Here is a 20,406-nt window from a genome sequence, read left to right on the forward strand (position 1 = left end):
ACACTGTTCATCACATGGTAATTTTCGTGATTTACACAAACACACACACGCTATATATATATATATATATATATATATATATATATATATATATATATATATATATATATATATATATATATATATAAACTTTTATGTGTAATATATATCAACATTTCACCTTTGATAATGCATCATAAGGAGATAAGACATTCTATGCTAATAAAATGAGAGAGAATAATCATTTAAGGCATTATTAAAATATGAATAAAGGATATTGTGGCGAACCTTGCGGCCTATGTGAGTCAGTTCCTATTTATATCCAGTCACAACCATTTACAAATGCTTCAAAACTACCCTTGATAGAATCCAGCGACCCCGTCTATTATGTTACCTGGCATCCTTTTTTTATATATTAATAAACAACCTTTTTTCTAAATTTTATTTTACCCAGGTTGTTTCTGAATCTATATATACCAGTGTCATCATTTCGATCATATATATTTAGCAACCTATTAATATTCACCTTGTAACATAGTTTTGTCAATTTGTTTACTTCACTTGAATAATCGGGACCTTTCTATAGAATGTAATTTATGTCTAATGTTACCCATCAACTTTATGTCGCCTGTGAAACCCGACTTCCATAACAGTACATCTTTGAACCTCGGTCAATGCAATGAACGTCAATTATCTTGAGAGTAAGAAGAGAACCATGATAGCTAATCCTGAGCATAAAGTTCTTCACATAACATGAAACTACAATTAGATTGGTAAATTTACATTCTAATTAAATTCGTAGAGAAAGACGGGACGTGATTCTTGGAACATCAACCCAAGTTAGAGGACTAAATATTAGACTGAATTTTAAGAAAATTAGGATTCAGACAAATAGGCAGCCGTATAACATTACAGAAATGAACTAATAGGAAAATTTCAAGCATAGTTTTAATTGTAGGTCATTCTTTCTTACGTAACAAAAATGTAATAAAATGCCCCTTACCTTACCTTGAGGTGCTTCCGGGGCTTAGCGTCCCCGCGGCCCGGTCGTCGACCAGGCCTCCTGTACAACCTAACATCAACCTCACCTAGCATCAAACTACCCGTCAATTTTGCGCGCCGCTATGATTTATAATAAAAAAAAAAATTTTGGCCGTTGGGGATTTATAGGTCAAAATACTATTCGAGAGGACGGGTTGATAAGATCATCAGAGTCGTTTGATATAAATCAGAGTTGCCTTGTAAAGGCCAATAAGCTTTGCTGCGTATTTCTTCATTATCGATATGTAATGAACCAATGGTAAATACTTGTGTAACTATTTTCGTGTAATATCTGCGATATAAATCGCTCCTCATTTTGAGAGCATAGATTATCATTTCTCTTGCTACATAATAAATGCAAAACTTAAGGTAAATAATGTATATATTTAAGTTAAGTTTTACATTTATATATATTGGTATGTTTATATATGCTCAAATACTGCATGCTGACCAAACTAATTGGAGAATATTTATATCACTAAATCTTTTATATTCAGAAGGAGTAACTGGCACGCAATTGCTTACTTTTCATTGTACATTTGCAAATGAAAATGTGTATCCAGGTAAACATTAGCAGGTGTACAGTTTTGTCATTAACCTTACAGTAGCCACAATAAGGAGGGGGACCCATTTACCCATGCAGCGTGCGGCTACGGAGACTTTAACCATTTCTCTTTAACTTGTGTGTGTAATCATTATGGGCAATACGCCAATGCTGAAAGTTCCGCCACACACACACCCCACCAGGCTCGCCCTACCGCACGTTGCTCAACTCAGCCGTCCTGAAGCTGCAGGAGATGGGCAGACTGCACGCCCTGAAGCGCAAGTGGTGGAAGGAGAAGAGGGGCGGGGGCACCTGCCAGGTAACATCCATGGGGCTCCCATGCCCACAGGCTCCCATGCCCACGCCCCCATACCCTTGCTCCTCACCCACTTGCTCATCTTCATCAAACTCATCATGATTTTTTAGGCTGACAAACTGCTCTCCTGGTTATTTGTAGATACATAAGTCATACACATCTTCGATATGGGAATTATTTTGATCCCCTTTTTTGCTGCCAATTATTTTGCTCATATTTTTCTGTGATGAATCTCTTTGTGTTTGTTTCCAATATTCCAAACATTCCCAGTTGCTTGCTTGCATGAGAACCTACGGTCAAATTTACTGTTTTGATTTGTGTTCTTAACCTGTTGTGGCCTCCAGTCTTCAGACAGATGACACGTTTCATACAACAAGGTGTCATGGCTTCCTGTTTCCTGAGAGTTGGCATCCCCGAGCTTGTGCTAGAGTCCTGTGATCTCGTCTAGAAGGAATCTCCATAGTCCTAATCTCCTGCAACTTTATAGCATTTCACCAAAAAAAAATGTTCACTGCACCTGTCTTCCTTACCTGCTTGGATTTAGTCTTGACACTGATTATTTTCATTCATCCACAGGCCTCGCCGTGTAATATGGGAATTGCCGCTCCCAATAATATTTTTTTTATAGATCAGTTCCTTATACAGGGTCACCCTTCACGAACGCCATCACCGGGGCTATCCTGAGCTTGCAAGAGGGAGGAAAACTCCAGGCTCTCAGGACGCGCTGGTGGAAGCACAAAAGGGGAGGGGGGCGGTGTAAAGTAAGAGGAACCTCTTTTGGTGTTGTACTAACATTTACTGCTAACACCAGTAAACTTCTCCCACCATTGCTAGTGATCAATAAGTATCCTAACACCGCCACCAAATTTTTTCTTAACCTTTCACTTATCCTGTGAGTTTAGACATTGAATGAGATTTAATATAACAAACGCCTTTGCACATGTATTTCTTGCTGACTTTCAATGGGATCCATGTCTGGCTCAGCATCATTTAAATTACTCCTCAACAATGTTTATATTTTTATCTTCATTTCAAAGACTAAGCTCACTTTAAATATCCACCCAGAAGGAAGAAAAATAAACGTACCCACCTTCAATGTATATAATCCAGCCATAAGTTAAACGCCTCCCTAACAAACTGATACTAATATTGAGCAACTCTCACTACTGCACTTCTCGTGTCAAGCACAACCTACAGCCGCCTAGGAAAAAATCTCAGATAATATTTACGTAATTCACTATTTTTTTGGGTCACAATTATCACCTATGAAATTTAATCTAAGATGAATTGGCAGAATATAATAAGAATGAGGATATTACAACAAAACATATTGATGAAGAACTCAAAGCTATTCATAATTATCAGGTTTTAGTAATGAATATATATATATATATATATATATATATATATATATATATATATATATATATATATATATATATATATATATATATATATATATATGCTGTACCTAGTAGCCAGAATGCAGTACTCGGCCTACTATGCAAGGCCCGATTTGCCTAATAAACCAAGTTTTCTTGAATTTATCTATTTTTCTATTTTTTCTTATGAAATTATAAAGCTGTCCATTTCATTATGTATGAGTTAATTTGTTTAAATTTGAGTTAGAACTAATGTAGATATATGACTGAACCTAACCTACCCTACTTAACCTAACCTAATCTATCTTAACCAAACCTCTTAAAGTCTTTTCTTAAAGAAAATCACTCGGTCTATTAGACAAATCAGGTCTTGCATAGTAGGCCGAGAAGTGCGTTCTGGCTATTAGGTACAACATATATATATATATATATATATATATATATATATATATATATATATATATATATATATATATATATATATATATATATAATATGACAGTTACTAATCTTAGCAAAGCTTTGCATGCTCAACAACACTGCCATTTGAGAACACACCTTTTCTTAATTCTCTATTGACCTCATACATCCTCAACTCCTCAGAGCTAGTAGAAAATATTTGAGATTTGTTGTTTTTAATGTAAAAAAAACTCCTGGATGTTTAAGGAAATCATATTATTTAAACGCAAAATAAAATTGAAAACAAACGAAATTAAGGTGATTTGCTCGAGAAGTAAAAAATTTAAAATATTAGAAAAGTTAAAAGGTTTTCCTGATGCGCAAGCATTCAAACACTCGCCAATACATACACACAAAACGTACACGGGGGGCTGGTGGCTGAGAGGACAGCGCTCTACACTCGTGGACCTAGGGACCGGAGTTCGATTCCCGTCACAGCGGGATAAAACAAATGGGCAGATTTTCCTTTACCCTGATGCACCTGTTACCTATCAGTAAATAGGTACCTGGGAGTTAGATAGCTGCAACGGGCTGCTTCTTGGGTATGTGTGCGTGGGGGGGGGGGAAATTAGTTAGTAGCTAGTAACAGTTGATTGATTGAGAGTTGAGAGGCGGGCCGAAAGAGCAGAGCTCAATCCCCGCAAGCACAACTAGGTGAATACACAGTGCTCGGGAATCGTAGTCCTAAGGGCCCGGGTTCGATTCCCACCCGAGGCAGAAAGAAATGTGCACAATTTCTATCATTTGATGCCTCTGATCACTTAGCAGTAAATAGGTATCTGGGAGTTAGACAGGTGTGTGTGTGTGTGTGTGTGTGTGTGTGTGTGTGTGTGTGTGTGTGTGTGTGTGTGTGTGTGTGTATGTGTGTGTGTGTGTGTGTGTGTGTGTGTGTAGGAGATATGATAAAGGAAATAGGTCGGGAGTCAGTACATTAGACAACCGACGGGTAAAAAGGCGGAGTCCAAGAGCTAATAAGCTCAGTCCTTACGGTACAAATAGTAAATATAAATAATAAACACGCACACACAGACACACGCAAATATTTAACGTACTTGGTTAATGTACGTTCTCTCACTTCGCTTGTAATATTAACCAAACGTAATTTATTTTAACCAAATATCTGCAAGTACTGCAAGAATTTACTGTATCCACTTTATGAATTCGTTTCACCTGCTTGTGCAATAATGATCACTTGACTTTGCAAACCTGCCACTTGTCCCTTTCATTAAAACAGTTCTCACACACCTGCTGGCACCATTCACAACTCCACAAGAACTTGGTTCACCTCTCTCACACACACCTGCTGTACACTCTTCACGACGACTCCTTTCAGCAGTTCCTTGTGCTGAAAGTTTACGTCGTAATTAGGTTACGTCAAGATTACGACTTAATCTCTATCACTAGAGATTACGACGTCATTTTACACTTTCCTGCTGCTATATTGGTCTTTGCCGCCAGACAGAAAGTGCTCTCAATGGAGGGTTAAAGCTGGACAATGTTCCTTTGCTGTGGTGATCAAATCTCCAGCACCGTCCTCAGAGTTCACTCTCTTATCACCAGCACCATCCTTGGAGCTCAGTCTCTTATCTCCAGTACCATCCTTGGAGCTCAGTCTCTTATCACCAGCACCATCCTTGGAGCTCAGTCTCTTATCTCCAGCACCATCCTCAGAGCTCAGTCTCTTATCACCAGCACCATCCTTGGAGCTCAGTCTCTTATCTCCAGCACCATTCTCATAACACATATCCCAAACCTCTTCAAACCATATTATTATCTTTATTAACAATCACGTGTTTATTAACATTTTAATAAATGATTTTTTTCATGTGGGATATTTACTATTTTTTAACTTTATTCTATTTCTCGGCGTTATAAACAAAAATTACAGTTGAACCACTAACAACATATTTTTTTTTTCTGTATAAGATACTTGTTCTTTTTCCGTTTAGCATTCAACAAACTTTTTACTAATTTTGATGAGTCTTTTGGTTTTGATTGCGATCTGAAAATCTGTTTGTTCCCTTTATCATCTTTATTGTGCTTATTACCTCCAAAACATCCGTTTTTCGCTCAAAACACATGTTGTGCTTTTTTTTATTTTTGTAGTGCATCGTTCACGTTTTAACCGTTGCTTACTGTTTATTTTATTGATTTCGCGAGGATATTGTATTGATGTCTGTTAACGTCCGTCGACTTCTTGCGTTGCTGAAATTCCGTTTCAACTCATCTCTTGAGTTCTTCAGGTAATCTTTGAATCGACTGTTGCACATTTTCCTATTTTATCGCTGGAGTTTGTGCATTTGTTATGCTTCTTACAGTTATGTATAACTTTCTTAAAGAGTATACCACGTTAAAAAGAAGTCACAGATGAAGTTATTTCAGATTATTTCAATGTTCAATATATATTTTGTGAACTGGATGTCTAATTGAATGCTTAAGAGTAGCGATCAAAATAGACGTTCAACTTATTAAATATATGGGTACTGAATGATGTGAAGGTATGATACTAGTCCTGTACCAGGTGTGTGTAGGTATGATGATAGTCTAGTCCCACATGTGTGTAGGTATGTTACTAGCCCAGTACTAAAGATGTCCAGTACTCACGAGTAAACCGAGTACTCACATGATAACCGGTATTCATATGATAACCAGTACTCACATGATAATAAGTATTCACATGATAACCAGTACTTACATGATATCCTGTATCACATGCTTTTATCTACTAGTTTTAACTCACAGTTATCTTCTGCTCCTTAATCAATAACTGGTGTCTTCCTTTCCTGCGTCACACTGTCCGTCACCCGTGTGCGTTAACGGGCTTCATCACACTGTCACTAGCGTATCAGACATGACTCCTTACACTAGTAATACCCGGTGTGTCCTGGTTCGTATTAAATAAGATCACGAGAGAATTTTGTGCAGCTGGGAGGCGAGTAATGGTGTCAGCCCTTGTTCTTTTCCTCCTCCTACTGTAGGAACCTATTTTTAGGGTCACCAATTGTGCTCCATTCCTCTCAGTAGGAAGGTGCCTGGAGGTCACCCCTTGTGCTCCACCTCTCTCAGTAGGGAGGCTCCTAAAGATCACCTCCACCTACTCAGAATTGCCAGTAAACACGGTTTTTCCTTCCACTTGCAGTTCCGTAACAGCGGTAGTGTACTGGGTGGAAGTCCGCGTCCTTATTCATACCCTTCTTTTCAGTAATATTAAACTCTGATACTATAAATATACAATAAATAACCACATAAGTTAATGTTACGTATTGAGCATGCTAGGGCGGTGAGCATGTTGGTGTTGCATGACACTCAAGTAGAATACTCTTCTCTCTCTCTCTCTCTCTCTCTCTCTCTCTCTCTCTCTCTCTCTCTCTCTCTCTCTCTCTCTCTCTCTCTCTCTCTCTCTCTCTCTCGTCCATCCCTCCTCGTGACGTGGTAGAACCCCCCTTCATCCTGGCTTCCTGGTTGTGCATGAACCTGAGTATAACATCAATTGCTTGACTTTCCTTTGACATTATAGCAGAACCTTTACTCTCCTATCTTGATCTTGTTCATAGACTCGCCCTCACCTCATTACTCACTCACGAAGTGATATCTTTATTATAAAAATACATGTATGGCCTCTATGTAGTAAAGAATAATTTTAACAAGTTTGAGGCTTATGGAACCTTCATGTACATATTAGTATTATATATTTTATATTAAGTTTAAACTACTGTAATATAATTTTGTTGTATTTTTCATTTAGTTTAATTTGCAGAATATTTATCACTGAACCACTCAATGTTTTTTGGTATTAGTAGTAATTAAAACGAGTTGAAGCCATAGAGTGCAGTTATTACCTCGTGCTCGTGCTTGTCCAAGTTCCCACTACTGACGTCAGGTTCTGCTGACAGGACGACGAGTCTAAGAGCTCGTCCAAGGCCAACGAGCTCGGCCTCAACAACGTGGGAGGCGTCTTCGTCGTTCTCCTGGCCGGTATGGGCCTCGCCTCCGTCGTCGCTGTCTGCGAGTTTGTCTGGAAATCAAGAAAGCTGGCGACTGAAGAACACGTGAGTGCTTACAAGCGTTTTAATTTTGATGGATATATTTGAGCCTCCGGCCAGGACCCAGTCGAGATATTTCTTGACTGTTGCTGCTTGTTTCTCGGCATTTTATACATGATCTGAGATTTTATTAATTGATTTGAATCATAACTAAACTACTGAACTCCGTCTGAATCGGTTTACAATCACGAATACAATTTGAATCGCGCATGAGTTGATTAAAATCAAATTGTGGAGATGTACACGTGGAGTATGAATGAGATCACATCCTCACATCGATGTTCGGTATAGAGTCAGACGATAGCTCTGATACGGGATGACTCGAGTCCCGTCCCACTGAACCAACTGCATCACATGGGTCTTTACGAAGACATGTTGACATGAGGGTGATGTGTGTTGGCGACAGGGGATGATATCCTGTTTTCATTTTTCTTTTTTTCTGATGGCAATTCTTGCTGGTCGCAAAAGCTCGTGACCTCGTATAACAAACATGAATTTTGTGTTGGCTTATATGAAGCAAACACAGGAAAAAGTTGCCTGAAAGCAATGCAAAAGATGTACCGTGACCAGAAAGTAACTCTAGACCTATTATTAAACCAATTTGTTAGTTTAAAGGGGACATTAGAAGAAAAGGGGCACTCATGCACCTCAGCAGGCATGAATACCCATGTGCAGGGAAAAAAATGAACATACAGGTTCCAGAAGAAGAAATGAAATGCCACCATTGTGGAGAAATGCCAGACATAATTTTATATGGCCTGACGCTAAGAGATAAGTTTCGTTAAACCTGTCAACATCTTTAAAGATAGAGATGAAGTATAAAGCAGCTCCCTTGAGCAACCAAATACATCACCAAGAAGGATGAAGTTAGGCATCACATGGGTCAATATGTGTCATAAAGGGAAAATTTTCACCCATCTAATCAGTAAATACAAAAAAAACATTGGTCTTTATGCAACATAAGCAAAACACATACTAAAAGAAATTGGCTTTCATGAATTGTCCGGTCATGTAGGAGCAGTAGTAAGCAACTGGTAAGTTCCTTTCAGTAGGAAACGTGGATGGAGTAGGAAGAGAGTTTCAACTTTGCAGATTCAAGATGAAATGTAAAATTAAGTATAATGACAAGGGCAAATAATTTAAAGGAGACATTTTCCACAACAGAGAGTGGTGCCCAAGATGACGTGAGAGCAGTACTCAAGACAGTGTGAGAGTAGTGGTCAAAACAGTGTGAGAGCAGTCCTCAAGACAGTGTGAGAGCAGTGTTCAAGACAATGGGAGAGCAGTGTTCAAGACAATGGGAGAGCAGTGTTCAAGATACTGTGAGAGCAGTCCTCAAGATACTGTGAGAGCAGTCCTCAAGATACTGTGCGAGCAGTGCTCAAGATACTGTGAGAGCAGTGCTCAAGACAGTGTGAGAGGGGGAGCTCAAAATAGCATCAAAATCGACCCAATATAATATGAGAACAGTACGATAGATGAATGCAAATTCCGTAGCACTAAAATAAAAGTGAAGAAATAAATCTTTGGAATCTGAAAAGTATAAAAATTTAGGCAAGTTTTATATTACAGGAGTTTATGAGCATTTCTCAAGTCACAATATTGCTGGAACAGTCGGAAAGAGGATAAATATTAAAAGACAATTATCAGTATCGTGAAACCGAAGAACAAACTTTTATCAAATAGTCCAAAGAGAACTCCGTTGTATTAACTTGCATTTGTCAAAGTAACAAATCCAGAACACAGGGTTGAAACAAAATTCAGACTGAATAAATGAACTGAAAAAATCCATCATATATATAAAGCTGCGGAAGCAAGAAAATTAATTAAATTTCATGATGATTATGTCCAATAGGAACTGCCTGTATAAAGTATACCAGTCGACATTATCCCTTGAAAAATATAACATTAGAGTAAGAAAAGAGCATTCAATCGTGACCAGCAACATAGAGGTGTGTTCATCACGAAAATCTAGAATTTTGCAAGTCTGAAATGAGATCACTTTAGTGATCACTAGTCTGAATAAGGGAAATATCTAGTCACACGTCTGAAGGAGGGCATTATGAGGTCATAAGTCTGAGAGAGGGCAGCTTGAGTTTCTCTACTTAAAGGTCTGTAAAGTATTATTTTATTGTCAGAGAAAAGAGGCATTAGGTTGATGAAATGAAAACAAGAAAGTCTGGGTGGATGCTATCAGCCAGAACTGAAAGACAATGTCAAAGAAAGTAGTTATGTGAGAAAGATATAAAGACAACTTTAGAAAAAGATACAGCTATAGTTAGAGATCCAGCTACAGAGAAAGAGGCAAGTAGAGAGCGAGAGAGAGAAAGAGAGAGAGAGAGAGAGAGAGAGAGAGAGAGAGAGAGAGAGAGAGAGAGAGAGAGAGAGAGAGAGAGAGAGAGAGAGAGAGAGAGAGAGAGGCAACTATGGAGAGAAATAATAGTGACTGAGACATTAAAGACAAACGTAAGATGAAAAGTTGGCTTATAAAGCTTCAATGAAGTTTTATTTCTAAGCAGACTACAAGAGAAGGTATTCAGAAAGAAAAGAAAACAGTATTATGTTAAACTGTGAGACAAACTGAAATTTCAAGACTACTTTTTAAACAACTGGTTGTGTGGAGTAGACCGCTACCGGCCTCAACACACGATCTTCATAACAATATTTTAAAGGCGGAGTTTCCAGTAATGATGATCTAGATGTCTTCTCATTTATATATATACAAATAAAAATTGCATTGACCTGATCTCACCCCACCTTAACCTTCCTGACCTCACTCCCTCCTTCATGACCTCATCCCTTCTAATTAATTTGCCTTTAATCAAAAGAAGAACGCAAGATAGTTCCAGTCACCCTAACTCATGTCCTTGGTGGTTCCATCTAATTTGGCGTTCACTGAATTATTCTACCTTTATCTAATAAATGGCAACGTTTCTATTCTTTCTCACAAATTTATATCTATCTATTTGCTAACAAAATCAAGAACATAAAATCCTAAACCTAATAATTTTAGTTAAGCATTTATTTCGTGATGAAACTTGTATCCGGGATATATTTTGATTGTAAACTCATACAGCAATGTAACGCCTCTGCTTAACCTGTATTAGTTCCTGTAACACATTATCTCTTTTATGTTGCCTTTGTACAACATAAAATGTCGTCTGTATGAGTATACCACACCATTAGTACACATGTGTGTGTGTGTTTGTGTGTGTGTGTGTGTGTGTGTGTGTGTGTGTGTGTGTGTGTGTGTTTTAGATACTCATCTGTGAAAGTTAATCGAAACATCAGTGTCTGGAGAACACATTGCGATGTATACCTTTCATGCACATCCTCTCTTGCCTCACAATGTAACGCCGGCCACAGTAAGCGTTACGTCCCCTCTTGCCTTGTGTGTGTGTACCGCGGGAAAATATCCCATGAGTGATGTCTCGTCCCGTCCATGGGTCCCAGGCACCCCGCTGTGGCCGTTCCGAAACATGTAGATCATCGATGTTATATATATACACACCAGAATACATCTAACAACTCCCAGACCCTAATAACTGTCCGACTGAAACACATGACGGAATACCTTTCCCCCCATCCAAAAAAAGACGAATCAAGGAAACAAAACAAGCTCCCTCTACAAGCCCCCGTATTCCTCCCTCTGGATGATCAAACTAAGCAGACAAGCCACAAGCACTTACCAATTTACTATCCCCAGGCTTCCGTTTGGACAGAAATGAGTAAGGAACTCAAGTTCGCCCTCTCCTGCGACGCGTCCTCCAAGCCAGTGAGGAAGAAGCCACCGGAGCAGGAGAACGGTCCCTCCTATCTCTCCATGAACACCTACGGCTCGACCTACACCACCTCGCAGTATTCCTTCTCATCCAAGGATCCAGTCTCATGACAGCTACCGGTAGGTCGTCCCTCTCGCTTCATGCACCAGCCTTAACGGCTGTAAACTGTTCAATCGCAGCCATCTCTTACCTGGCTAGAGTATTTCCATGTTACCTGGTAACTTCTTATCAGTTTAGTTACTTAGTGCTACTTGGCAAGCTACACTGATCACCAGGTTATCTGGCGTTGCTTGTTCAGTTTAGCGCAGCACGAACCAGAGTGTGAATGTTATCTGCTTGTTATGAAGGGTTGGGCGGTGCTACTTGGTAAGTAGCTACTTGGTACTTCAGTCATGTTTGGTAAAAACCATATATGACAATCTGCTAAAAATTTGAAAAACTTAGTGCAGTGTGCGAAATAAAGTTCGATTTCACACACTGTTCCAAGATTGTCTCGAAGATACATAGTTATTGTGATTGTATTGATCATTGAACGAAGTGGTATTGCATTTCCATTACTCTTCGCAGCTCTAGAGCTCTAGTATTATGCATTTACCTCATCCAGCTGAATAATCCATACATTGTTTTGTTTCATTACTAACAGGAACCAGCAAGCCAAAAGCCGGCCGAAAAATTCGGCCAAGACGAAATTCCGACGCCGCCCTTGGCGGCTGCCCGCAGCAACCAGTCTCTGGACCGTATTTCCCGACGGTCAGCACCGCCGACCACGCCAGAGTCCACCCCTGAGGTGCAGCACAAGTCCAGCTTGCAGTCACCTGACTTGCCCTTCCAGCTGATATCTACAGTATGACACTAGAACACCCTAAGCCAGCACCAGTCCCCTCGCCTCACCACCATCACACACATTGCTCGTTCTCAACTTTAAGCTCAAGGAACTTGAGTCGGTATTCAATATTGCAGGTCAGAAGTTGCACGCCGTGTTATAGAAGACGTAAGATAATGAATACTTCTCTAAATATCTGGCTCGTCACACTTTAAGTATATTTACACTTCAAGAAAAAGATGGTGCCAAAACTGGTGGATGGGCTTTTTGTATAAAAATATAATTATTTTTTAATCGTACATGAAAACGTTAATGTAAGAATCATTTATATTATTCATGTATATTTACACATAAAGAAATAAATAGGCAAATAAAGTAATAATATTAATAACAAATATATTATTTATATGTGAGAAAGCTGCAGGAACACGTAAGCCATAGATCACTAAGAACTCTAATTGACCTGGCCAAGATTCGAACCCATGCCGTCCAGGATGACCCCTAAACGTACACAGTACCGTGACCACCTCACCAATGATCGTCTATTGATGTGGTGGTCACAGTACTGAGTACGTTTAGAGGTGATCCTGGACGGCATGGGTTCGAATCCTGGCCGGGTCAATTAGAATTCTTAGTGATAATAATATATATATATATTATATATATATATAATATATATATATATATATTATTGAATTCTTTTTTCTTATTTAGCAAGGCTCGTCGCGTCCTGTTAGCCAGGATATTGCTTTCACTATATCCTGATAAATTTTATAAATATCACGATATTGACATATTTAGAAGCTTACTTTTGTTCTTATTTTATATCGGTCGAATTTTACCATAATTATAAATAATCTAAATGAGGAATAATCGGTAAATTTACATTTGGTGAGGTTGTTAAGTGAGTTCCGTTTCAAAATATACAAAATACATATCATATGTATTGAATAGAATGTATCTATTAATAATTAATATAAGATATGCGAAACAATCATTACTAAGAGTTATTTGACAACTCTGCCTGAAAAGCCCGACATTTAAATGCAAAGAGCAAATCATACACATACTTTTTGGGAAATAGTGTAGGAAAACATATATTAACTAAAGAAAAAGATAACACACAAATACATATATATATATACATAATATGTATTCATGTATGTATAAACTGTCAGCCATAATAAACGTGGATAACAACATTTCATTCACTAGGGCACTAGGAGCCTTGAACCACCGGCCAAGGAGCCAGAGGCAGTAGCTCTGTCAACCCACTATGAACAAGCCACATTAAAAGAAGGGTCCCAGAGTCACAAGACTGGTATCCAACTAAGACTTTCAACTTATCTTGGGCTGTCACTAGAGCATGGAGGAATTAGACCATTCACGCCCACGTCACGTAAATTGTCAACCACAATCAACGTGGGCGTGGCTCATATAAGACCCAGGTGTCAGGAAAGGATGGCTGTTTCACCGTGGGAGGGCGGCCATGGTGTCTGGCAGGGATGGTTGCCATGGGAGGGAGGGCAAGCTGCTCCTTCCATGTCTATGTTAATTTTTTCACCATACACGACCATTGGTGATACCGGTTCTTCAGATAAATTTTGTCTTATATGAAACCAGTATTCAGATAAACTGAGTTTGATAGACTATCAAAATATATATATATATATATATATATATATATATATATATATATATATATATATATATATATATATATATATATATATATAATTGCCTACACTAAGAAGGATAGATACCAGGCCCCTGAGGTTCGTAAGTGCTTGCGTAACTGCTTCGTGAATCTGGCCCCAGGAACGTGGCTGAGGGACTTATTAGCCAGTAAGCGTATGTGGGGCAATAGGCGGTGTGGGTTGGCCGTGAGATCATCTACCATTTTTAAAGACACCTGCTGGTTGGTGTGGAGGATTCTGCGCCATTTGCCAATGATCATGGAGAGGAGGAGGGGTCGGAACCCGGTACTGGCTCCGAGTACATAACTGTACCTTCTCGAGTTTCATTTTTTGTCTTTTATGGAAACGCCTATTTCTAAATGGACGTCATGGGCCAAATGTTTCTTTCATTATTTTTTGGTCATCTATTTGAGTAAATCAAGTAAAAATGCAATAATATATAATTTTAAATAACATTTAGTTTATAATATTGATTAAAAATTGTTTCAGAGGAGACATTGTCGATTCTTATCCTCAAAAAATATTAAAAAAAAAGACAAATCTTTCAAGTTACTTAAAATGGTTCTTACAAGACCATAATATAAGCTACATTTGGTGCTGTCGTCAGTAACGTGTCATTTGAGACACAATATTTATAAAATGTATTATATTATATTATATTATATATATATATATATATATATATATATATATATATATATATATATATATATATATATATATATATATATATATATATATATATATAATATTAACGTTTGACGAAATCAACAAATCGGTTCTATAAAATATCAGTATCCCTATTCATAGAAAATATAGAGAAATTCAACGAGATCGTCTAAGATTTAAGAACAATTCTCAAAGACAAATTCAGTTTTTTTAGGGGGGTAAATGCCCATAACGCTGCAGCCTTCACAGCAAGATATAGGACCCAGAGAGTTGGTCTCGTCACATGCGTTCCTGGGACCAAGCTTACTTGAGTTTGGTGTAACTCTTAGAAGGGCAGCTCATGCTGGCAAAGAGGCACAGTCACAACTTGTAGAGGTGAGTGTGTCTGAAGGTCTCGTCGGCTCATGTGCAAAGTCACACATGCTCAAGACGAGCAAAGGTCACACATGCTCAAGACGAGCAAAGGTCACACATGCTCAAGACGAGCAAATGGCCCATGCTCAAGACGAACGCCTCTCCAACATAAAACATTACATCAATTCCTCTTTATGGAAAGAAAACATGATGTTTTTGATGGAAATGTAAGATTCACTCAGACGATTGTTACTTTGGCATTATATAATGTTTCATACATAGTGTACGTGTACATAGTGTTTCATACATGTGTAACAAGAAGGAAATCAACAATGGGTTTTTATATTTAATAATTCTCCTTCGATTAATAAGTTGTCATCTTGCTAAGACTGAGGGAAGAAAGGTGCGTAGGTGTATATGTTTGCCCTTGAAAGTGTGCGTCAATATATATATATACGTATGCGCGTGTATGCTTGCATAAATGTCATCATATGTATGTTTGTATGTAGATGAATGTGTGTGCACACATTTTAGTTAGTCATATATTTTCAAACCTTTTCGATCTCCTTAAATTACTAAAACCCCCCTTGCTGGTGAGTTTTGCCCTCGTGCTGGCCGTGAAAGCTGGACAGGTTTTCGGAGTGAATTTAATCTAGACACATTTCACCCCCGTGTAAAAGTCAGATGTAACAGCCTATAATAAGTGAATTACATGTTGTTGTAATGCACTTATTACACGTGAAAAGTGAGCCTTGGTGAATTTTTGCCCCTTGTTTTGTGATTGCCTCGTAAGAAAAGGGGTTCCTGTGGTAACTACTTGTTACGAGGGGAGACGAAGCACAGTTTTTAACAAAACCACAGAACAAACGAGTAGAATAATAGAGAGCTAGTTTTAAACAAGAATTTTTATATGTTAACAAGTCCTACAGGACTTTTTTGTCTCTGCAATAAATGCTATATTGCAACATAACAGCGGTTTTTTACAGGCACTGTTGATGCGTGAATATTTTCTACCAATCTGGTGCAAGTGTTGTAGTGACGGATGAGGAGTAATTCCACCTCATTATTGCTAACTAATGGGGAGTGATAATCCGTCACATGTTGCAGTGTTACATGCAATAAGTTGTTAAATGTTGTATAATGTCCCAGAAAAGAACTTTTTATACGTAGCTTACTGTTACATATTACAGATATCACATGCTGTAACTTACATGAAAGACTGTGTCCTTCTACACAAAGGAGAGTGTAGACTGTTCAAACGATATTAGATTGAAGACCATCATATAAAGCTATATTATTTTTGTCTTTAGAAAATATTAAACAAATTAACTGAATTTTTAAATAGGTATATTCTTGCCAATCAATTGGAATCGCTGGCTTAGGCGAGGACTCGCGCGACTAAATTCGTGTTATCACCAATTTCGCCTCAGAACGTAATAATATAGGAACATATGAATTGTGAAAACTGCATATGGCATTTAGGACCATGTGAAGTAACTATTTATATCATAACAAGCTCACTCATATATATATGACTAGCCTGAACATGAAACAATTTAGCGGTCCAACACTCCAGCCAAATGTGACATGACTTTCAAGACGGATCAATAAATTTACAATGAACAATGATTGGCTGATTATTCACCATATTGTTAACCTTTTGTAACATCAATAAAATAAACATATTATTTAGAGCTTTTATATATATTACTAAAATAATCGCCATGCATATTTAAACAGACACAAGCAAGTCAGTCACAATCAACATTTATTATGAATATATATAGTTTTAAGAAAAAAATGTTAACAAGAAAATGTATAGTTAATTATTTGTGTCTAGAAATGTTTCTTAAGAATTGCAGGAGCAGCACAGTACTTGACACAAGTCTCCAAGTCCAAGCCAAGGAAATATTCATGTAAATACTGTGTAAGTTTTGTTGGTGATTTCATGTTGTTATGACGTTGTTGAGTACGCAAGTCTAGAGCCCATTATTTACTGTCAGTTGCTAAACCTGCTTACACCTTAGCTGGATTAAGTTCTCATCTGCTCTGTAACATAAAGCCTCTTACCCCGTTTGTATACGATATGTACCGATTAAAAAAATAACGAAATACAGTGTTTTATTGTATTAATAATGTCCCAAAGGTGTTGCCGTTTTGTCGTTAATATGCTATCAGAAATGCCAGTAAGTGAGCCACATCTTCACACCTCTGTGGGTGAGGGAAGACCCAGCATGTAGGGTTGTTATTAGAAATATAGAAGCGCTCGTTTCACTATTGGCGCTCGTTACTGCCATGTGACCCAGCTACTGTATTATCAAAGTGGGGGATGGAAAAACATATAAAAAGTAGGAACTAGTCTACTCCAGTCAAACAACAGATAATTATTTACAATTACTAAAACCGAGATCAGGGGGTTGAGATTATGCTGACCGATTCAATAATCATAACTAGCACTTAAGTACCTGGTGGGAAAAATAGTCAACACTAAAATGTGATCACAACTGTTCCCAGAAGAAGCTCTTACACTCTATAATATAATCAAACACAAGACACTGAGTCACAACTGCCAGCTAAATTTTTGGATTGGTATAAATAGGAGCTGCCATGTACGGGTCAATATGCCTTCTGCCATTTCCTTGATTCCTATGCTCTAATGTTCTACGGTATATATATACGCCTATGAAAAAAAGATCACCTAAATACTAAACTTAGCTGATAATTTGTAGAGATACACTTACTTCCTCCTTCCGATCCACAACTACCACTGCTACGAGCTGGCGACCGTGGCGGGTAACCTCCACACCTCAGGGCTACCAACAATACCGTGCTTCCCTATTTTACCCTAAACATGTATACATCCTTTCCACTAACTAATTATAATGTTATATTATTCCTGGCAAATAGGATATGCATATAATTATAAGGATACAGGTAAACATTCGTGAATAACTTTTTTATCCTAAAAGTGGGGAACAATCCTGGTAACATTCTCTAGCCCTTGGCAGCCGCGTGTTGGTGTGTCGGTCTCTGAACACCCAGCAAACGCCTGTTTACCTCTCAGAATGTTTGGTAATATGTTTATTTGTGATGTGTGTCTATGTATATATTAACACGTTGTACTGAATGGGGTGAGAATAGCTTGAGCTACCTCATCCCTTTGTGTGTATTTTACCTCAATAAACTTATTTCAATTTCAATTTCAATTTCCTGTACCCCTAAAGGAGATATAACGCCCCCCCCTCTTCCTCTCTCCTCTTTCAACATAATCTACTCCAAATCACCATTTATCGAATTAATTTATTACTATATAACAGGCAATAATACGATATGTAAATCAGCCGATGAAATGTAATATTCGTTATAACAGAATTATGCATTAACATAAGTTACTTCTCTACTGCGCAACCATTATTATGACAGGTAGCCATTGATCTAACAGGTGGCCATTGATCTAACAGGTGGCCATTGATCTAACAGGTGGCCATTGATCTAACAGGTAACCATTGATCTAACATGTGGCCATTGATCTAACATGTGGCCATTGATCTAACAGGTGGCCATTGATCTAACAGATGGCCATTAATCTAACAGGAGGTTATTAATCTTACAGATGAACAACGTAATATATTTGGCATGGTCTAGTAAACAAGTAATAAGACAACATCTAGTAAACAATAAATTAGTAACTAAGCTTAGCATGGCTTTTCACTAACATTAATAATTAGAGTTATATACTAGAGATAACTACTGGTTCATAACAGGGCCTCACCAGGACACACACACACCTCTGTGGCTGGGGGAAGAGCCAATATGAGGGGGCCTCACCTGGGCTGAGACACCTGCCTCATACGCTAATTGGACTGGCAGGTAATTTCTCACGGCTCTACTGCGGCCCAGTCACCCGGGACATCCCATTAGCTTGCATTTGCATGGGCGTCTTTCTTCTGCTAAACCAGAGGTACTTTGAGAAAATGTTGACATTCTGAACAATTAGCTTACCGTCGTTATTAAGTCAATATTATTTCTTAAGTCAGGTTTTATATTCATTGCAGGTTATTTGATCTTGGATTCACGAAAAAAATCTTATAATATTATCAATTTGTGGTTCTAGACGTTAAGCACCCCTTTTTATCCTATATACTTCAACTAAATATGGGAAAGATAACTTTATCTTTATAATGAAGTCTTTTACAGTTACTCAAAGCTAAATATTTAGATATAATTCACGATTCCTGTTATTGTGAACGTTGCTCGTTTTAGTTTTGAGAATGATAATTACAAATATTATATTATTTATATTCGTTATTTAAACTACACATGTTTCATTCCCTATGTTTATGGGAGAGGGTTGAAGACTGCCCTTTTTCATCACGGGCTCCACCTGGCTTACCCCAGCCCGTCTTCCTAAGGTTGGGAAACAGAAAATGGGATAATATGTTAATTTTGCGAGCCTCTACTATTTTCTAGTAGGATGATTTATGCCCTTAGGTAAAGCATAGGTCAAAATGCGATGCTCTATTAGCAGGACCGTTGTGGCAGTGACAGACACGACCCTGCGCTTCTTATCACTAAGGAGTCGTCGGGATAGTTGTGTGAGGCTATATACACGCTTCACAAGTGACTGGTAAATGGGTTAGTCTCGTGAGTATAGGATCCACTTGTACAGGAGACGATCAATAAGTACTATCTTCTCATTGGTTTGTTTCTATATATGGTTACAGGCCCAGAAAGGGCCCGGGTACAGGCCCAGAAGGGGCCCGGGTACAGGCCCAGAAAGGGCCCAGGTACAGGCCCAGAAAGGGCCCGGGTACAGGCCCAGAAAGGGCCCGGGTACAGGCCCAGAAGGGGCCCGGGTACAGGCCCAGAAGGGGCCCGGGTACAGGCCCAGAAAGGGCCGGGTACAGGCCCAGAAATGGCCCGGGTACAGGCCCAGAAAGGGCCCGGGTACAGGAACATTTAGAACTGTAAACGATCTTTCTATTATAAACTCAAAATATGTGTAATGAATTGGCGTAAATGTTGCGTGGTTTGCACCGGTGTGTCGGCAATAACCAGCCATTCAGTAATTACATTTGTAACCAGAGTTTTTGATGAGCTGGGGAGTGAGGGTAATGTTTTATTGGAATCAGAACAGATAAAATTTTAAGACTATTTGATGTTGAGTGGTTGAAGAGATGTAAAGTTTCGTGGCCCTTCTACTGCATTGTCATTCATCTGGTTCTTTGGGGTGGTTTCTGGATTTTAGAGTTTCTGGCGGTGATATACATTTCTAGTGGGACATCTTTGCTTGCAATGTACAACGCCGTCATTTGAT

General features: G+C 38.4%; 1 protein-coding gene across 7 annotated transcripts in view; it reads left to right on the forward strand.

The window, feature by feature from the left end:
* The window catches only part of KaiR1D (Kainate-type ionotropic glutamate receptor subunit 1D), a 239,700-nt gene extending 226,835 nt beyond the window's left edge, over positions 1–12,865 (forward strand). For 3 of the 7 annotated variants that reach the window (XM_045737330.2, XM_045737334.2, XM_045737328.2), the window contains 4 exons: positions 1,768–1,883; positions 7,615–7,770; positions 11,471–11,665; positions 12,190–12,865. In XM_045737330.2, coding sequence (XP_045593286.1) covers positions 1,768–1,883; positions 7,615–7,770; positions 11,471–11,656 — 458 coding nt within the window. In that variant the 3' untranslated portion in view covers positions 11,657–11,665; positions 12,190–12,865. The other 4 variants (XM_045737329.2, XM_045737327.2, XM_045737331.2 and 1 more) reach the window with 2 other exon arrangements.
* The last annotated feature ends 7,541 nt before the right edge of the window (positions 12,866–20,406 follow it).

Source organism: Procambarus clarkii, chromosome 28, assembly GCF_040958095.1.
Source record: "Procambarus clarkii isolate CNS0578487 chromosome 28, FALCON_Pclarkii_2.0, whole genome shotgun sequence".
Classification (NCBI taxonomy): Eukaryota; Metazoa; Arthropoda; class Malacostraca; order Decapoda; family Cambaridae; genus Procambarus; species Procambarus clarkii.